At 44.8% G+C, this 19,105-nt stretch overlaps 1 protein-coding gene across 1 annotated transcript in view; it reads right to left on the bottom strand.

The window, feature by feature from the left end:
- The window catches only part of LOC144110097 (neprilysin-1-like), a 78,759-nt gene that overhangs the window by 14,120 nt on the left and 45,534 nt on the right, over positions 1 to 19,105 (bottom strand). The window contains exons 2-8 of the mRNA XM_077642912.1: positions 10,392 to 10,479; positions 10,251 to 10,298; positions 8,647 to 8,808; positions 6,460 to 6,546; positions 3,730 to 3,929; positions 1,778 to 1,966; positions 1,440 to 1,526 (exon numbers count right to left, since the gene is read on the bottom strand). Of these exons, the coding sequence (XP_077499038.1) occupies positions 1,440 to 1,526; positions 1,778 to 1,966; positions 3,730 to 3,929; positions 6,460 to 6,546; positions 8,647 to 8,808; positions 10,251 to 10,298; positions 10,392 to 10,473 (855 nt within the window). The 5' untranslated portion in view covers positions 10,474 to 10,479. The remainder of the gene's footprint in view (positions 1 to 1,439; positions 1,527 to 1,777; positions 1,967 to 3,729; positions 3,930 to 6,459; positions 6,547 to 8,646; positions 8,809 to 10,250; positions 10,299 to 10,391; positions 10,480 to 19,105) is intronic.

Below are 19,105 nucleotides of genomic sequence, written 5' to 3'. Positions count from 1 at the left end.
GAACCCCTGTAAAATGTAGAAGAAATGCATCCTGTGGGTCCTAACTGCTGTGTTTGTGAAGTTACACGTTATCCCTATAGAAAGATATATTTTTTCTGACTCACTAATTACACAGTAATGTCTTTTAGAAGCTGATTACGATGGTGTGGTAATAAGGAAAAAGATCGCCTTGAACCCTTTGAGGCGACTACTCGTACATAATCTCGGTGATAGGCCCTCTCTAGTTGCTTGAGGAATTTATTCACGGATGATGTCGCGTTAATTGCATTTTGTTGCAGATACACTCAGGTTTAGTGGATAAGTAAAGCGTGACGCTGGGAAAGTTAGCCTTAGAATTTACATTAGAAGCTCTTCCACACACTATGCGGTCGCTCGGCATCAGCCGACGACAGTATGCCTTTCTCTGCGAGCAAGTGAACTGCCTAATTTCGCGCCCATTTCTTTCTTTATTTGGACACCCATCTCTCTTCTTTCCCCTACCTAACACTTGCCCAGCTTCTCTGGTCAACTAGCGCCATCTGTCTGCCCTCAGAGGCGAATGGCCTCTATCTCAATGAGAATATTTTAATTTTTAGTTGGGATAAAACTAAGAGGTGCGTTGAGATGGTGCGCGGAGATGCTGGCACTCACAAAAAAAATGCCTCCAGTGATCGCATCGACTTCTGAGGGCCATAAGATATCAACGGGGGGTGCCAAATATACAAAATTCCCGGGGTAATTTTTGGTGTTCACCCCCATATGTACCTCCTGGTTGCAGCCATGCAAACTAGGAATGTTTATCGAGAATTTCTGGGTTCATTTCTAGCTGTGCAAGTGACGAAAATGCCTTACAAGATTTCCTATAGCATACCGCGAAGTTATGCCATTATGGCAAGTGTGCGAAATAAAAAAAAAGGAGGGGGGGGGGGACATTGCACAGGGTAAATACTGTAGCGCTTAGAAAGCAGGATGAAGCTGAAAAGTAGGCGGCAAGGGCAGTATACACTTGTAACACACGCCTTCTTTCTTCGTCCTTGTATATAAGCGGCACAGTATCCCTTATGAGGAACCAACTCATCAAGACAGGTAAATTGACCATATTGCACAGGGCTTGCTTCAGTTAGGCAAGCCCACTATCAATTTAATGAGTAACAAACAAGTTCCAAAATAAAATGTAATCTCTCCTTCCTCGTTGAGGTACTGACGTTGATTATAAAGGCGTTGGTTAAAGATTTCATGACAATACTTTCTTCTGATGACTACCTAATGTGCAGTCGAAAAAGGTCTAGTTATTCTGTGGAAATATTAACACTGATAAAGATGCAGCCATCGATTTTTCCTAAGAGCTAAGGTTTAAAACGCATTTTATAGTTGGATATCGCAATAGCTTAGTAATGTGTCTGTCAAAAAAAAAGGAAAAGAACCCTGACATGAAATAGCGTAGTTCCATAAGTACTCACCCCCGGGATCTCTTGCTGGAATTCCTCGATTGTGCCTTTCCGATAATTTTTCCTCGCGTTGCGTTTTTCCTCGGGCGGCTGCTGTGCCTGCAGAGACGGTGGTGTTACTCATGCTGATAATTCAATCAATCAATCAATCAATCAATCAATCAATCAATCAGTGCTAATTTGTATCATAACAAGGAAACATACACGAGGGCAAAAACTACAGCGCTGAAGAAATCGCTTTTGCGTTTGTCTAGCTCCCATACAATCTATGCTAAATTTCCGCTTTGAGAACTTCCTTCACAGTATTCACACGGTATCATTTCCGAGGAAGTTGGATCTATACATATTACCAAGTGTAGTTGGGCCGAGAACGAGAGCGTTGCGTTGATGTAGCTCTCCAACTGCTCATCGGTGGCATTCGGTTTCACCAGGCTCGCCGCAGTCGTCGCCAGGTCGCGAAACAACTCTTCCAAGGTGACGGAGTGCTCATTAGAGACGTGGAAGACGGACTCGAGGTACGGGGTGCTCTTCTGTTCAACCTGCGTCATAGGAAGGGGAGAAAATTCTACAGGTCCGGCTTACGCCCAATTTCTTTGTTCGGCAATCATGACGTGCCTCCATGCATTCCATGCAAGTGCATAACTGCCATGTGAGCTACGTTATAGTGAAGGACTGCGAATTATTTTGAACCACTTCCGGTTTAGTATCGTGGATTGAAATTTCGTAATACATACGCTGCCACTTCTACATTTCAACCCTGTCGCTCGCGAACTTGAGCTTAGGGGCCGTACTCTGCGCTTTCACCACTTGCTCATCGCAGAGGGCCGGCTTGTGTTGGAAGCGATGTCTTACAGCTTCGTTGGAGCACGTGAACTTTATTTATTTTTTATTTATTTTTTCCTCAAAGGTCCCTTTCGGGACATTACATGAGGGGTGGGGATAACACGGCAAAAATATTATACATTAATGAAAAATGAACAAAAATTATTTTGATGAATAGGCTTCCTCGATAGTGGTCTTGAACAGTCGATGATTCATGATGGTGGCCACTTCGGCGGAGAGGTTATTCCAGTCACGGGCAGTTTTTAAGAAAAATGATTGCTGGAATGTGGTGGTATGTGCACGTTCAGGGTAAACAGCGTTCGGACTCTCCTAAATTCAACTGCTCAATTTCACTGAAGTTCAGATGAACTTCAAAGAAGTTAAACTTTAGGAAACCACTTAAACGACTCTACAGACAACACATGTACGCCAATGTAACCGACTGCCCTCACCACTCAGGTACCGAAAATGGCTCCGAATTTTTCAGCTACATAAGTTGACTGAGCACTTAACACTCGGCTAGCAAACCTGAATCCCCTCTTGACGTCTTCTCATAAGCCGTGGCTCGGCTATTTCGCTTCACAAGCTTCGCCAAGGATCCAAATCACATTACCCGGGCTCTTTGATAAAGATTCTCGTCTGTCCGTCGCGAGAGGCCGGACAATAGTTATCCGCCTGCCAGCCACCCTCTTCAGTCCCTACACCAGGCCGGGGATGAGGGACAAGGGAGTGATAACTGTGCGCTGAGGAACGCGAAGGAGACTCGCGAGATATCTCGGAGCCAGCGGCGTTGATATAGTCCGCTAGAGGTGGAGCCGCCGACACTGGAGCCCACGTGATGCTGCATGTCTCTGCCCTGTTCTTTCAGGTCGTGATGAAAATATCTATTCCTTACGTCACCGCATCGTCAAGGACGCAGGAAAAGAAGGGCAGGGCAGTGTTCCGGGGCTCCTTAAAAAATGGTCTATAGACAGTCTATAGACTTCTTAAAGACTATTTCCTTCCTATAGATATCTCTATTGTCTATTCATAGTCTATATAGTGCCTATAGGCAAAAGTCTACTAAATGTGTATGGCTTTATATCTATAGACTGTCTATAGACTGACTATAGGATTTCTATTGCCTATAGACTTCTATAAGTTTTGTCTATAGGGAGGCTTTATACTTTTTAGACAGATGTCTATGGACACTATACAGACTGCCTAAAGACATTTTTATAAGGGTCGCACAAGCCCCCGCGCTCGCCAGGATTAGAGAAAGATCTTTTTCTCTTCCATCAGCAGGCGTCCTGGAAACGCTTAGCTCTGACTACAAGGGCCTTAAATTAGATATCGCGGAGTATTGAGGCAAATTAATAAATAAGCCTCGGAAGGAATTTTTAAAAACACTTGTAATAATCTCACTCTTACAGCGAGTGCAATATTTAGTCAGTAAACATTGCGGCAGTAAGATTGTTGGTGCAGTCCTCCAGGGTTTTACTTGGAGGATGTGTAGTGAGACGTCGTCCATGTCCTTGACGACGCCGACCGAGAAGAGCGAATCCAGCCCCGTCTTTCGTGCGACGTCCTCGAGTCGGTTGACGCCGTCCATCTCGCTGTCGTCCAGGATAGGCCACTCGCCCAGCCCGCTGGAGGCCAACGCTCTCCTCACGGCCCCCAGGCTGTCTTCTTCGCTGACGGCTGCAAGGCGAGGTCATGACCGTCCAGTCAAGAATGGTGGCATGTAAAAACTCGCCGGGACGGTTACGAGTGCGTAACGCGAATGGCTAAGCGTAGCTGAGGTTAACTCGAAGAAGCTTCTTGAAGCATGTTCAGTTTTGCCAGTTTTCCTTAGGAGGTTCCCTAGGTTTTCTCTAAGTTTTCTCTAGATTCTCAAGTTTTTTCTTGTGCTTTTTTCCAACAAAGTTTTTGGAAGTTAGCGCTGTGTGTGTCTACTCGTTCTTGGTTCCTTGTCCTGTCTGCGCTATTGCTCCGAAGTATGAACCAACAAGCCCGAATTTCAACGTTTGAGGTTTTATTTGGGGTTTTCCTAGGTTTTTCTTAGGTTTTTTTCCTAGGTTTTCCCTAGAGCCATCGCCACCGGTGCGGTCAACAAAAATTATGGAGATCACTGAAGACTACTTGCGTTCTTTGAATGTGAAATAATTGCATTTATTGGGGCGAAAGGCTTACTAGCCTCATATGACGAAATTCCGTCAATTCTTAATTCCGAGAGATGGTCGTGGCAACAGCCGCCGTCTAGCCACCGAAGCCATCTCCCTTGTCATGATTTCTTTTTAAAAATTGAACATTGCTTCCTCAAATGTAAATGCACAGTACAGTTCTGGGGCATCCAGCAGCGGATATTAAGAAGCGGGACTAATTGAACTTCTCGTTCTCAGATACCTCACTGCTCAGCGATACGGTGATGAACCCCTAGACATATTCTTTCTTATCGTACTGCACCTATGGAAAACTAGCATGATGCGCCGCAATGCCAACCTTCTGTAAAAACAATATGCCATTTCCGCCGAATGATTTTCGATCGCAGGGAATTGCACGCAAAGGCGGACTTCAAGCTGGATTGGCACTCCCTCTTGGTGATGCTCTCAGCTTTGCCTCCATTCCAGTACTTTGCTTCCTGGCCGTGTCTTTTTTAGAAGTATTTTGTATTGCTTCGTAAACTGCCTTTTTTATTCCTCTCTAAGACTATCATTTACTCATTTACGTAGAACTCGCTGCAATAATTACAAGTTCAAGAAAGGAAAAAGATCGAGCATTTTACAGCAGCGAAAAGCTGACCTGATTTATTTCCGCCACCGCAGATTCAAATCCTGCTCCGGGATGAAGATTTCTCTGCTGGATATTATGCGGACGAAAAGTTTCAGAACATTTCGCGTAAGTTCTCCCTAATCCCTAATGTTTGGCTTCAGGTTCCCCCCCCCCCCCCCCCCCCCGTGTTCGGCTTCATGTTCAGCCAATGCTCGCCTTAATTTTCTGAAAATAGGAGCTAGAAGCATTTCATGTGATTAAAAGAAAAATGAAACTTTGGTCATGTGGCTAAAATATGGCCTATTGATTGAGTGAAACGTGTTACAGAAATTAAGTTTGAACAGTCATTTGTTCCCAAAAGCCGCTCTCGCGGTTTCGCCGTGACCGGCAACATTTTCTGTCCGGCTGTTTTATTTTATTTTTGGCTTTCTTACTGAATGATTAATACTACTATTACTTTATCCGGTAGATTTGTTGTCTGGAACGCAGACTGTGATTTTATCATTTGCTAAAGCCTTTTTCAGGGATAACTGTTAGGGGCTTAGTTCTCAAGACCGTCTTAGCCATCAGTAGTAAAGACACGTGACCCCTGACGTTCACAGAGCCAGCGTACTGTCATCACCTGACGTCCTTGTCTACTCACCTCCAGCAGCGTGTGTTATTGTGTGTTTATTGACGTCACTACTTCTTCCGTTTTCTGTTTTGCGAGTGTTCGTAATATACAGTGAATTACTGACTCATCTTTACTTTTCTGAGGTGTTTTCGCGTTTTTTGATGTTTATGGTTTATGGGGGTTTAACGTCCTAAAGCGACTCAGGCTGTGAGAGACACCATAGTCAAGGGCTCCGGAAATTTCGACCACCTGGGGTTCTTTTACGTGCACTGGCATCGCACAGTACACGGGCCTCTAGAATTTCGCCTCCATCGAAATTCGACCGCCGCGGCCGGGATCGAACCCGCGTCTTTCCGGCCGGCAGCCGAGCGCCATAACCACTCAGCCACTGTGGCGGCTCGCGTTTTTTGAAGTGCACAAGCATTTAAATACAAATGAAGTGCCTACTAAATGCTTTCCAATTACAATTCTTTCACGCAACAAATACATGTAAAATAAAGGGAAACGTATTTAGCATTTTTTTCGTAGCCGATTGAGTCAATGTCTGAGAGCTTTCTCTGGCGCCGCACCATGGCAGAAAGCGGCAATTATGCAAAATTTCCTACGCTGCAGCTGACGTTATTAGACAGATGAAATAAGCATTACAACTTTACCAAAAAACAACAAAATAATGACCATGTATGTTGGATCTCTCGCTTTTATCAGCTAATAAAGTTTTCTTCCAGAATGCAGAGCTTCTGTAAACAAGCCGTCGGGATGTCTGACTGAGGAGTGGTGTGTGTACCCTGTCAAATATCACATGCGCCTGGAATGCAACAGAAACACTTTCTTGTCAGTGTAGCTCACCTGTGTTCATGCACGCGTGATAAGCAACAGCGGCCTTTTCCCTAGCGCTGTTGGCTTCGGGTACAACTGGAAGGCCATCCAGTATTTCTGCATAGTTACACAAACGCAGTGAGAGGTAAGGGCACTTTCGAAAGCAGAGCCTTTAGTTCACAAAGAACTTACGGAGCGGCAAGCTCGTAATCTGCGACTTGAAATGGCCAATGCATCACTTTATCTAATTGTTGTTTTTAACCAAAAAATTATATGTTAAAATATTTGCATAATATGTATTTATAAAACATGCACAAAATACATCCCAAAATATATCCACTATGTATGCACAAATATGCGTACAGTCAAAATAACAACAATATGAATGCAATTTTATCACTGCAAGCGATCTGCGTGCGCTGGATTGTTGTCCGAGGCTTACTGCACGCGATTCAGAAACCGGAAAAAACCTAATAACAGTTTTATTTTTCCAGCCACAACGCTTTTGCGTCTTCAGCTCAAGTCCAACCGGCAGCAGCACGCTCTAACCTTAGCGGCTAGTAAGTGATGCAAACCGCGACGGATGATCGCGTCATCCTCGCGTTGTCGTTAAGCTGGAGTTACACCGGCTTTGAGTCGACTGCGACACTGCAAGAAGCACGTTTTACGTTTCCCAGAAGCGGGCTGCGACAGCTGACAAATGTGCGTCGCGAAACATTGGTTTCAGGAAACATGTAATTCATACTCCGTAAATGACACCATCCTCGAGCACGTATGGTGAAACGTTTTATGACGTCGCTTTAAGCGCTGCACTAACATGAAAAAAATTGGAGGGACACTGAAGCGTCGTCTTAAGCACATGAAGCGATAGCTATAATAATTTAATGACCATATGAGTGGAATTTATGCCCATATGAGTGGAGTTAAGGCCCATATAAGTGGAATTGGTCATTGTGAACTTTAAAATTATACGAGTATGTCCCCGGGAGTACTCACACCCCTCCTTGTGCAATGGGGCAGCGGTTAAGCGATGCGCATCTGCCATGCGATGGTAGGTGCTGCCACCGGTGGGGCTTGTGCCACCTAAGTTGCTCTTCCCGACCAACCTCTCGCGGTCAAAAATTAATTGTACTGCCACCTGCCGGATTGGTTAGTTTGCTCGCAATCTGGTGGGTACTTTGTGATGACCCCACAAGATCATGTGACCTAGGTTGCCTACCTAGGTTACGTCTTTAGGGGTTGCCGCCTGAGCCACCCTACACCACCCTATTTATCGCTCACAACTCCGAGAGCGCCGACCCCGACGGCGGATTTTCTGGGTAATGGAGCCTTCAACGCTGTCGCGTTAATAAAGCAGAAACTGTATACGCAATGATCTTGTTAAGCAACAATGACCTCTTGAAGTTTTCATCATATTCACGCCCAAACAGTAAAATTTCAGCTTTACAAAACCATGATTCCAAAAAAAATGGCTGTGGTTTAGCTCTGGTTAACCCTAGTTGAATTGCAAAAGCTTCGTTTCCTCGGCACGTCGTCTACGCAGAGTCTCATCACGACGCTCTCGAGAACTCAAACCGGTCTCTTCCGTAGTAAAAGAGTCACTCCGGGACGTGGCGCTACTTCTAGCTGCATCTTCGTTACGACGCTTCTCGAGTCGTGCGGTGCGTTCTTCTGGCGTCTGTTGAGCGCGTTTCTTCCTCGCTTCGTTCTCTCGTTGTCGCGTCTCTTTCGCGCTCTTCATAACGACTACAATACACTGAGGCGAAGCGCATATATATATATATATATATATATATATATATATATATATATATATATATATATATATATATATATATATATATATATATATATATATATATATATATATATACCCACCGTGAGGAGACACCTCCTCTCCCTCTACCCCAGCGGAACACATCTGGTGGAGCGAGCGGCGAAGGCAGCGGCGTCGACAGCGGCGCCATCTGTTGGAGCGCGGCTGCGGCGTTGCTAGGCAACGGCGGCTCAAGATCGGCCACGGCACACGGCATACGGCGCAACGAGCCGAAATGGCTCGCTGGCTGGCGTAGTAAAGCTTTCGCTTTGTCTACCTTTTTGAGAAGGCTGTGGTAGCGGCTTGCCTAAATTTCAACGAACTCTTGTAGTGTTAATACAAAAACCACTGCGCGGCATTGTCATTGTCGGGCATACGAGAACGATAACGTTTTCGGGTACCTTTTAAGTCGTGTTTCACTTTCAGTCCGGCTTGAACAAATGGCCCCATTTGAAACGAATCATCGGGAATAGGATGTGCGTCATTATAGCGGTCGCATACAAATCCGTAGAAATCCACGCACGGGTCTGCGCTCTTGTTCACAGATGCCAGGATCAACTCAGCTGTAATAAAGGTTACAAGGATATTAACACTGGGTGCTTATGCGAAAAACTTGCTGAGACAAACCAGAAGTAATAAAGAAAAACAGGTGCAAAGCCCCCAAACTTTTCCCCATACTCCCCAAGCGGGAAAGGGCTCTATGGACCCTAACCCCACGCAGTGGTTCACTGGAGATGCTTCAACGTACTAACAAGGTAAAAAAAATGTAAATTGTGGGGTTTAACATTCCGGAGCGACACGTTGACTACGAGGGTTCCTAAGAATCGTTCCATTTATGCAACATCTGTCGCAGTGCATTCAGCTTCCCTAAAATATTTGTCCCAGAGCTCACAGCTCTATTTCTTTATCCTAAGAACACTACTCAAATTACGTTTGACTTAACGAATAGCTCAAGCGTAGAAGCAAGTGCGCCACAGGATTTTCAAAAGCATTGCTTCTTCTAGTCACAGCAGTCATTGTCATACTTTAAAATGCTGTCTTCAATCGTGAAGCAGCCACTTTCAATTGCCGTTTTGTCAACCTGCATAAAAAAGTTTATATAAAGCTGTTTGGGGGCTCAAAGCTGTCCTACGACTCTGCTTTTCACCTAGCTAAATGGTTACTGTAAACAAATGGACAGTGAAAACAACACGTGCGACGGCTACCTTTAGATAACCACATTGATTGATTGATTGATTGATTGATTGATTGATTGATTGATTGATTGATTGATTGATTGATTGATTGATTGATTGATTGATTGATTGATTGATTGATACCCTCAAAGAGAAAGGTATTTCTGAAGAGAATGCTTACAAAATAATGCAGAGGGGAACAAAAACTGAAATACTAAATACAAACCTCATACTCCTGGTTAAACCATTCTGTCAAAAGTACGAAGTAGGCTACACATTTGCAAGCGCAAGGCTAAAGATCCAACAAAAATAACTGAGAACAAGTCAACACTTTGAGTGTGAGGCTTGTATAGATTGTTAGCTAAACTGTTACTGAAACGCATGTTGTCTTGAGTTCACTGGTCGAAACATAGAATACTATCACAGACGTTGTTTTCTTTGTATGTGTCTGTCTCTGTGCGTGCGTGCGCGTACGCACGTGCGCGTGTCTGTGCGTGCGTACGCGCGCGTGCGCATGTGTCTGTGCGTGCGTGCGTGTGTGTCTGTGCGTGCGTGAGCGTGCGTGCGTGCGTCTGTGCGTGCGTGTGTGCGTCTGTGAGTGCGTGCGTCTGTCTGTGCGTGCGTGCGTGCGTGTGCGTGTGAACAGAGAAAAAAATGTTTTCAGAGACATCAGCCTTTGTGAAGAAGGACTCGAGAACTTCTGAGGAATCGGAGTTGTGAATTTGAAACGCAGCAGAGAGAATAGGTATTGCTGCCTGCGTTTAAGTCTGTGAGTTAAAGTAACAGTTCACTGTTTAAACCTGTCACAATCCGGTCATAGATGTACGCACCCCTCTCTTTGCATGCTGGCACTTCGCAGACGATTGTAGGCTTGCACTCTGAAAGAAATATTCAGACGTTAATGCAAAGGACGTAGTTCGCTGTTCATGTACCGTTGTGAAGAAAAGTCAGAAATATGAACCAGTACTGACGGAGCCTCGGCAACAAGTGGTTGTGAATCGCCGTCGTGGAGCATACTGCACTGAGTAGGACTAGAGGCCAAAAGCCAGCCATCTTCACCTGTAAGTTACGGCGCGATGGGCTATTATCGTCATTGCTGCTATGCACGTCTATTAATGACTAACAGCACGATTAGTACATTCCGAAGCAGCATAGGTAATTGGGCAAATATTGGAAAAGGATGGTTTCACACTGGTCCTTTTTAGGACCAGCATTTGCCAATACATTACCAATATTTGGTCGATTAGCTGTGCTGCTTGGGTTTATTGCTGAAATGCGCAGCATATCTCAAGCTATCTGGGCATCATCTTAAGAGCGGGTGCATAAACTGAGAAACCGATTACTAGCCCATATAAAACGAAGTACTCACGCTAACCAATTCTTGTGCTCCAAGTTTAGCTATTGCGTAAATAAATATTGGTTGGCATGAGTACTCCTCAACCTTTACTTCAAACCCAACCAGACGTACTTCCTTCGAAGATGTTCTCGTTCACTATTTCGTGTATGTCAATGACAAAAGAAATGAGCATCGTATATTGCGAGCACATTTAAAAAATTTCTCACGTTAGTATTCTACGTTTTGTTTTCATTCCCTTAACTCTACATTAAGCACCGATTCTTGGAAGTAGCTTAAATAGGAGCAATCCGGCCCACATTTCTTTTTAAAGGCCCAGGCTAACATTCGGTGAGGCAAAAACTCACTTTTTGCAGCGTGTAGGAAGCTTGCCTCACAACAGATGCTGTCCGGTCAAGAAAATGTGATAACACGAGACTTCAGAGGCGAAGCTTAACTGAAAGCGACGCGCTATTCATTAGACATAACTGAACGAACGCTGCTGCTCCCCTCGCCTCAGAAAGGGGCCTTTAGTTTTTCATTTTTTTTTGTTTACATCCGCTCGTTTCTTGTTGAAACTCGAAACGCGCAGCTACGAACGTGAAACGTGACCTCCCAGGGAGCTTACACGGCACGGAGCTTGATAACGTCCTTCGGTCAGGCGCACGCGTTATCTGATACTGCGCCACGTCGGCACCGCTCGCGCGAGAACATTCAAACTCTTCCCGAGTGAAGCCCTTCTCCGAAGAAGCTGAGTCAATGTGAAGCAAGCCAGTCATTCATGATGTGCGTGGATAAGCGTCATTCTACAGAAACACCGGGGCCTGTATTGTGCAAGTGTCCGCTAGGTGGGCATGTGCTTCGGCGGCGGCTCGGCATAGGAATTAAATGGCGATGCAGTGTGGACTCCGGGATCCGCTACAATTATCGGTTACGACGCACGGATTTCACTGGCGAAACCAGACCGTGGTGGCGACATCTGTATTTAGGTTTTTTGGTCTTTTATAGGATATAAAAGATCCGTTTTTGGTGCGTGTGGTCTTTTTGTGATTAGAAAGCGCTGCCCACCCTTACAAAAATTTCTTTAAACAGTCTATAGATTGTCCATGTACTTCTGTCTATAATATAAATCATACAGGCAGTCTACAGGCAATCTATAGATTAATGGCCATACAGTTTTAGCAGATTTTTGTCTGTAGACAGTCTATTGACTATTAACAGACAAAAATAAATATCTGTTGGAAGCCAATAGAGTTCACAAGAAGTCTATGGACTTTCTATTGACAGTTTTTGTGGGGCGACGGATACAAGCTAACTTCTATTTGCTGGCAGTTTCATTTTAAAGTGCAACTGCATGTGCTTTAGAAATCGACGAACTTAAAGGGATCGTATGAGTGAAACTTGCAGGTTAAGCATGCGAAGTCATTTTGGGCTAGCATTTGAAATGTCGACGTAGTCGCCGATTAAAATCGAGATGGCCTTCAAGCTTCTCCGCAGCACACAGCGCCAAGTGAAGGGGGCATGATGACGTCACCGACAGTGCCAGTGCATTTCCAGCGCATAAACGCTTAATTTGGAGGAAAAGAACAAACAATCGTTGTTTGGCAGCGTCCAACGAGACAGGAAAACGTGTGGTTGACGGCAGCGGAAATTTGAAATTTTACCTTCCGTGACGTCACATGAAGCTTCTCCGCACCCCTACGGTGCTATGAGAAGAAGCCTCAGAATCAATCCACGATTATGTACCTGTTTTAAAAGCTAGCGCAGAAACATTTGGCATGCTGTACCTAAAGCCTATATAGATTTTAATCCTTGAATATCGCGGAATTCTCAAAAAGTGCTGCAGTTGGCTCTCAAGCAAGGTACGTCCACTTGCTCCAAAACATGGAAAATTATGACACAAATGGGTCGTCTAGCAGCTGAAGCTGAGTACAAGAGACGCAGATGCCAAGCGGGTTGGAATGCTAACGCATACACCATCGCGTGATTCGCATTGACTGTCTGCAACTTTTTTTTGCATTTCGACAGGGTAGGTTATGTGTAGTTGCATTTCGACAGTGTAGGTGACTTGCACAAAGACTTGCTCAGGAATCTTCTCACACTTTCCCTACCTGGGCGTTTCAAGTTTAAACTTTTGCCTATGCTTCCAGCAGCGACCGCATGACTAAGGTTATCGCGTCTGAAGCCTTTGTTTTGTTGAAGCCCCTTCGGTGCGCCTGAATTGTTTGTAGAAGCAAACACCGCGGACCATACACACCGTTTGATAACCCGAGTAGCAGTGGTGCCGCACTTGAGGTTGTTATCGTTTCTGTGATCCTGTTTGCCATGGATACTGGGATATTGTGCGTGGACAATACGAACGCGAAGCGGTGCCTGACAAACAGATCCTGTTGTACTTGGCCCAGTATACAAGAAACCCCCCTCCCCCCAGTAAAAAAAAACGAATTGCTCCTTCAACCCCGCCGCGGTGGCTCAGTGGTTAGGGCGCTCGACTACTGATCCGGAGTTCCCGGGTTCGAACCCGACCGCGGCGGCTGCGTTTTTATGGAGGAAGAACGCTAAGGCGCCCGTGTGCTGTGCGATGTCAGTGCAGGTTAAAGATCCCCAGGTGGTCGAAATTATTCCGGAGCCCTCCACTACGGCACCTCTCTCTTCCTTTCTTCTTTCACTCCCTCCTTTATCCCTTCCCTTACGGCGCGGTTCAGGTGTCCAACGATATGTGAGACAGATACTGCGCCATTTCCTTTCCACCAAAAACCAATTATTATTATTATTATTCAAGGAGCCCTTCCTAATTGTAGTTTAGTGCTTCCCAGAATCGGCCTGAATTTTTTTTCGAAAAAACGGCTACGGAACCACGCGAAATCCTTCAAACTACCTTTAAGGAAGTATTATTTAGATGTACGCAAGTCTTCCAGTGGTTCGCACGACTCAGAAGTGGACAATGAACGCTGAACGTCATATTCTTTCTCGGCGCCCTTCTGGAAGTCCTACCGACGAGAATGCCAGAATCGTTCGTGAAAAAAACCCACGAAGATCGTCGGTGCACAACTAACGAGACTTGAGAAGGAGCAGGTGTGAGCCTGAGCTCCTGTGTACGAAATTTAGCACTATAATTTAACATGAGATGCTTTGGTGCGAAGTTCGTTGCCCGACTGCTCACATAATTAAAAAAAAAACAGCTTTGGGATTTTCGCCAAGATTTGAAAAATCAGGTTCAAAGTGACCTAAACTTTGTTTCCAAGGTCATCACGGGCGATGAATGTTCCTGCTATAGTTACGAAACAAGCTCGGCCAAAGGAAGGCGCCCATTTCACGAAGACAAAAAAAGCGAGACAACTGAAGTCAAACGTGAAAACAACCCTTACAAAATTTTTTTAGCCTGTCTATAGACTCTTCATCGACTTATGTCTATAAATTATGTAGACTGTCTATAGACAAATCCTTGAGAGCAGTCAATAGGAAATACAAATTCTACGGACAGTCTATAGGCAATCTATAGATTTATGGCCATACACTTTTAGTTTACTTTTTTTCTATAGATAGTTTATAGGTAGACTATGAACAGACAAAAATAAATAACTACAGGAAGGCAGCAGCGTCTATAAGAAGTCGATACGCTGTCTATAGATCATTTTTGTAAAGGAATGGTAACTTTTTCATTTTTTTATGTGAGAGGAATCGTGCGCCGGGAATCCATTCCTGCTGTACAGGAGGTGAATGCGGAAATTATTTGAAGATTTTGAGGGGTCTGAGAAAATAGAAGCGAAGAAAACACTCGGAATTGTGGAGATCGGGTTATTAGTGTCTCTATCAGGACAATGGCCTGGCTCGCGCAGCTTTCTCAGCGATCCGGTATTTGACATCCCCTGGATAAATTGTTGTCCCCCCACTCCCCTCCACTCACCGGTCTTCGCTCTTTGTATGTGTTTTTTTAATCCCCAACAATGAAAACCAAAACGTTGAAAGAAAAAAATTTCCATCGCGGAGGAGCTGGTCACAGCTTCACAGGAAGCACTCAGCAACATCAGGATTGAACAGCACCAGAGATTATTCAAACAGTGGTAAGAAAAAAATTGACTGCATTGCCCTCAGCGGATAATATGTTGAAGGGGATTGAGTGTTTTTTCTTCAAAATCGAAATAAATCGTCGTTTAAAAAAATCTTTATTTCCGGGGGGGGGGGGGGGGGGGGGGCAGAGAGAAAGGCAAGAAGCAAGGGCAACCCGTCATCAAGTTCCGGTGCAACCCGAGCTTCGCACTTAAAGCAACCTTAATCGTCATCGGGTGCAACGCGCGGTCGTAATACGCCGCCAAAGACTTCGAAACGCCACCGGAATTGCCCTTGCCCGTTAAAAAATGTGACACGTTTCATAAAGATAGGAATTAAGGAAGGGAGTGCAAGGGGGAAAGGTATAAATAGTTGGCACCGTTTAAGCTATAGCTTTCACTCAATTTGGCGATTCACTCAACAAGAGCAAATACTGGGAATTTATTCATTTTATTTTGGCGCTCTTCTGATCTTGCGCGGATGCTGCGCTTACGCCTTGGCAACATTGCCTTTCATTCCCGTCAGAACAGTGTATACAACCTTTATTGAGGAAATAAAGTAACATGCACGTCATCTACGAATTTTTTTTCCCCCTATGGAAGCTTTTGCGCAACATCGCGCGCTAACTCGTTCTCGGTGTTCAAATAGACGCAGTTTTTCTTGATTTCCGCAAGGCTTTTGACGTGGTTTCGCATTCTCTACTCTTAACAAAGTTATCGTATTTAGGTATACCTTCTAGACTTCTTGGATGGATTCAAGATTATTTGTATGCACGGCGACAACGGGTACTTATTAACGGTGTCACTTCGCAGTCTGTTCAGGTTTTATCGGGTGTGCCGCAAGGCTCAGTACTTGGGCCTTTGTTGTTTCTTGTTTTTGTAAATGATTTGCCGAGTGAACTGTGCTCCCGTGTTAGGCTGTACGCTGATGACTGTGTTCTTTACCGTTCTGTCACGTGCGCAAATGATACCATTCTGTTGCAGTCTGACCTTGACAAGGTATGTGCGTGGTGTGACAAATGGAAGATGACTCTCAACACCAGTAAATGTTACCTCATGCAGTTCACAAACAAAAAAAAAGAAGATATGGGGCAACTATAATCTAAATCAATCTGTTCTACAGACAAAGGACAGAGTAAAGTATCTCGGTATCACATTTACAGCGAAGTTGGATTGGACCGCACACGTCGACGCGATAACTGCCAGGGCTTCCTGCGTTCTCAACCTTTTTAAAAGAAACTTTAAACATACGACTCCACGCCTAAAAGAAACATTGTACTTTACGAATGTCAGGCCAATTCTCGAATATGGATGCGTATGTTGGGACCCGTTCACAAATATTTTAAAGGACAAGCTAGAACGAGTTCAGAAGCGGGCAGCAAGGTTCGTAACTGGGAATTACAACTTTAAGGTTAGAGGTTCTGAACTTCGGGAAGCTCTTGGTACGAAGTTATTATCCCACCGAAGAAAAGTTTTTAGAATAAAGTTTTTGTACGACATTTACAATAATAAAACAGGAATTAATAAAAGCCTCTATTTAAGGCAACCTCACTACGTTTCGAGTAGAAGGGACAATACTATGAAAATTAGAGGGTATAACTGCCGGATCAATACATTTAAATATTCATTTTTTCCCAACACAATAAGTGACTGGAATCTGCTGCCTAATGAAGTGTTTGAGAGCGAGAATTTCCAGGCAGCAATTGACCTTGCAATATTCTGATTATGCTGCTGTCAGTGTTGGTTCTGTGTCTCGGGTGCAATCAGAATGCTTTTATCTTTTTGGAAGTTCTTATCATTTTTCTATAACTTTTATTTCTGTTTTGTTCTCTTGTGCTGTATTGAATTTTACTGTTAATGTACTTACCCCCCCCCCCCCTACAATAATGCCTCTCAAGGCGCTGTAGGTACCTTGAATAAATAAATAAATAAATAAGGCAAGTTCCAGAAATATCGGCCGAACTTTGACAAAGGCGATATAGAATTCTAGTTCAAATAGCTGGAACACCTACAACCTTTTCCTTCCTGGGCGCATATAATATTTGGAACTATGACGTAAGCAATTGTTCACCGCCATTACCAGAAATTCGGAACCGCGCCTATCTAGTGCCCCGAAGACTATAGCGACCTACAGCGCTTTAATAGCAGTCATTCGAAGGTACTGTTGCTTCCTTACGTCATGGATGACGTCAACGCGCTGTTTTTGAATTATCAAACCTATGCGCCATGCGGTGGCAACGAAGGTAACTACACTCTAAGCACGAGTACCCACTATATGGGAGTAAGAATAAAAGGGTGTGCGCTAGAGAACGGCTTCCTCCCTTTTTACTCCTTCCTGTTTAGAGTGTACACTCTAAACAGAAGGAGTAAAAAGGGAATAAATCTGTCCTCTAGCGCACACCCTTTTATAAAAGGGTGTGCGCTAGAGGTCACTTTACTCTCTTTTTACTCCCCTATAGGTGTATTTGTGTTTAGAGTGTAGAAGCGCTTGTCCACATATCCTGGTAACGAAAGGGCGTCACATAATGACGAGTATACGAACACAGACTTCCAAGAGGGTCCGATAGCGAACCGAGCGACGTGACTGACATTGAAGTAGAAGAGCCGTCTGCTCGATGGAGAACCTGGTTGAATCAAGTGGTTGGCCTGTCTGAGTAATATAAACGAGGTATGCAGTAGCAACGGTCTCGACGCTGCAACCGCACTGACGTCATGTAGCGATGAAGTGCATTGCGACCCGCACACCTGTGATATCCAATGGTTTGTCTTCGATGAATAGTGGCATGTCTTCCTCCTCCGGTAAATGCGTACAACAATGCCCCATATGTTAGCGTTCAAATTTCATGGGAAATAATGTGTGCAGGTATAGCTTCTTTACGGAAAGAGTTAGTATGTGTAGAAGAACGAATTCGGTAGTTGATTCTGGTTTAGTTTATGGTGGTTTACCGTCCCAAAGCGACTCAGGCTATGAGGGACGCCGCAGTGGAGGGCTCCGGAATAATTTCTCCCACCTGGAGATCTTTAACGTGCACTGACGTCGCACAGCACACGGGCGCCTTTTACGTTTTGCGTCCATCGAAATTCGACCCCGCGGCCGGTATCGAAAACGCGTATTTCGGGTCAGCAGCCGACAGCCATAACCACTGAGTCACCGCGGTGGCTTGTGGTTGATTCTAAAGTTTAAAATATTTCATGGGCACCTTCCGTTCGTAGGGACAGTATTTAGACCACAGGAAAATTTTTTTTTCAGCCGCATTTGTCGAGCAGTAATTGGTTGAATACGAATCATGCGCCCCATTTCACATAGGAGCTATACTGTATTTTTTTTTTCTAACTCCTCAACCGTTTGTACGTTTCCTTCGGTAAATATTCTAGCATCAACAGCAGGTTGAACAACGCAGAAACGCTCAGTGAGCTAACCTTAGCGTCTCAACAATCGGAATTCTCTCCGCTATGCATTCGACGGCTCAGTACAACACTTTCGAATATCTGCTAACAAGTCAAGAATGGGGGCTGGTTGGTTGTTCATGGGGCAGTAATCGCGCTGAGGTTGTTACATGAAAGACCAAACATGCACGAATGGTCTATAGTAGAGACGAAGTGTGCGCTTTTAGCCGCCGCGGTGGCTCAGTGGTTATGGCGCTCGGCTGCTGATCCGGATGACGCAGGTTCGATCCCGGCCGCGGCGGTCGAATTTCGATGCAGGCGAAATTCTAGAGGTCCGTGTACTGTGCGAAGTCAGTGTGCGTTAAAGAACCACAGGTGGTCGAAATTTCCGGAGCCCTCCACTACTGCGTCCCTCATAGCCTGAGTCGCTTTGGGACGTAAAAACCCCATAAACCAAACCGAAGTGTGCGCTTCGTCGTTAGTTTCTGCCGTTCGTGCGTCTGCAATGTTTCGTCCCGTAAGCAGTTTAGCGCGATTCCCTGCACCTTGAACATCTGAGCTCAGGCACTTTCAACAGGATCAGAACATCAAAATGTACCCTAAAAAAAAGTTTGATTTATTGTGCGTACAGAAAAACTAAATTGTGCTTGCTTTTGCCACAACTAGCGAAAGCTATCGGGAGCTGCCACAATGTGCTTGCGTCTGAAGGCAACGTCCTGCAATGGTGCTAGTTTCCTCCGCGAAAGCACCTTCGACCGAACTCTGCTGACATTAGTGATAGGATTTCTCCCAGACAACAAGCGCTCGCTTTCAGACGCGTCACTTTCTTTTTTTTTTGCATTTTATCGGTTTCTGCTGCTGCTGCACTCCGGGAGGAAAGGCTATCTGGTTTCCACTCGACGCTTATCAAAGGCAG

This window comes from Amblyomma americanum, chromosome 11 (genome assembly GCF_052857255.1).
Source record: "Amblyomma americanum isolate KBUSLIRL-KWMA chromosome 11, ASM5285725v1, whole genome shotgun sequence".
Taxonomy (NCBI): domain Eukaryota; kingdom Metazoa; phylum Arthropoda; class Arachnida; order Ixodida; family Ixodidae; genus Amblyomma; species Amblyomma americanum.
Note: the sequence above shows the minus strand (reverse complement) of the source record. Positions and strands in the feature narration are given on the sequence as shown.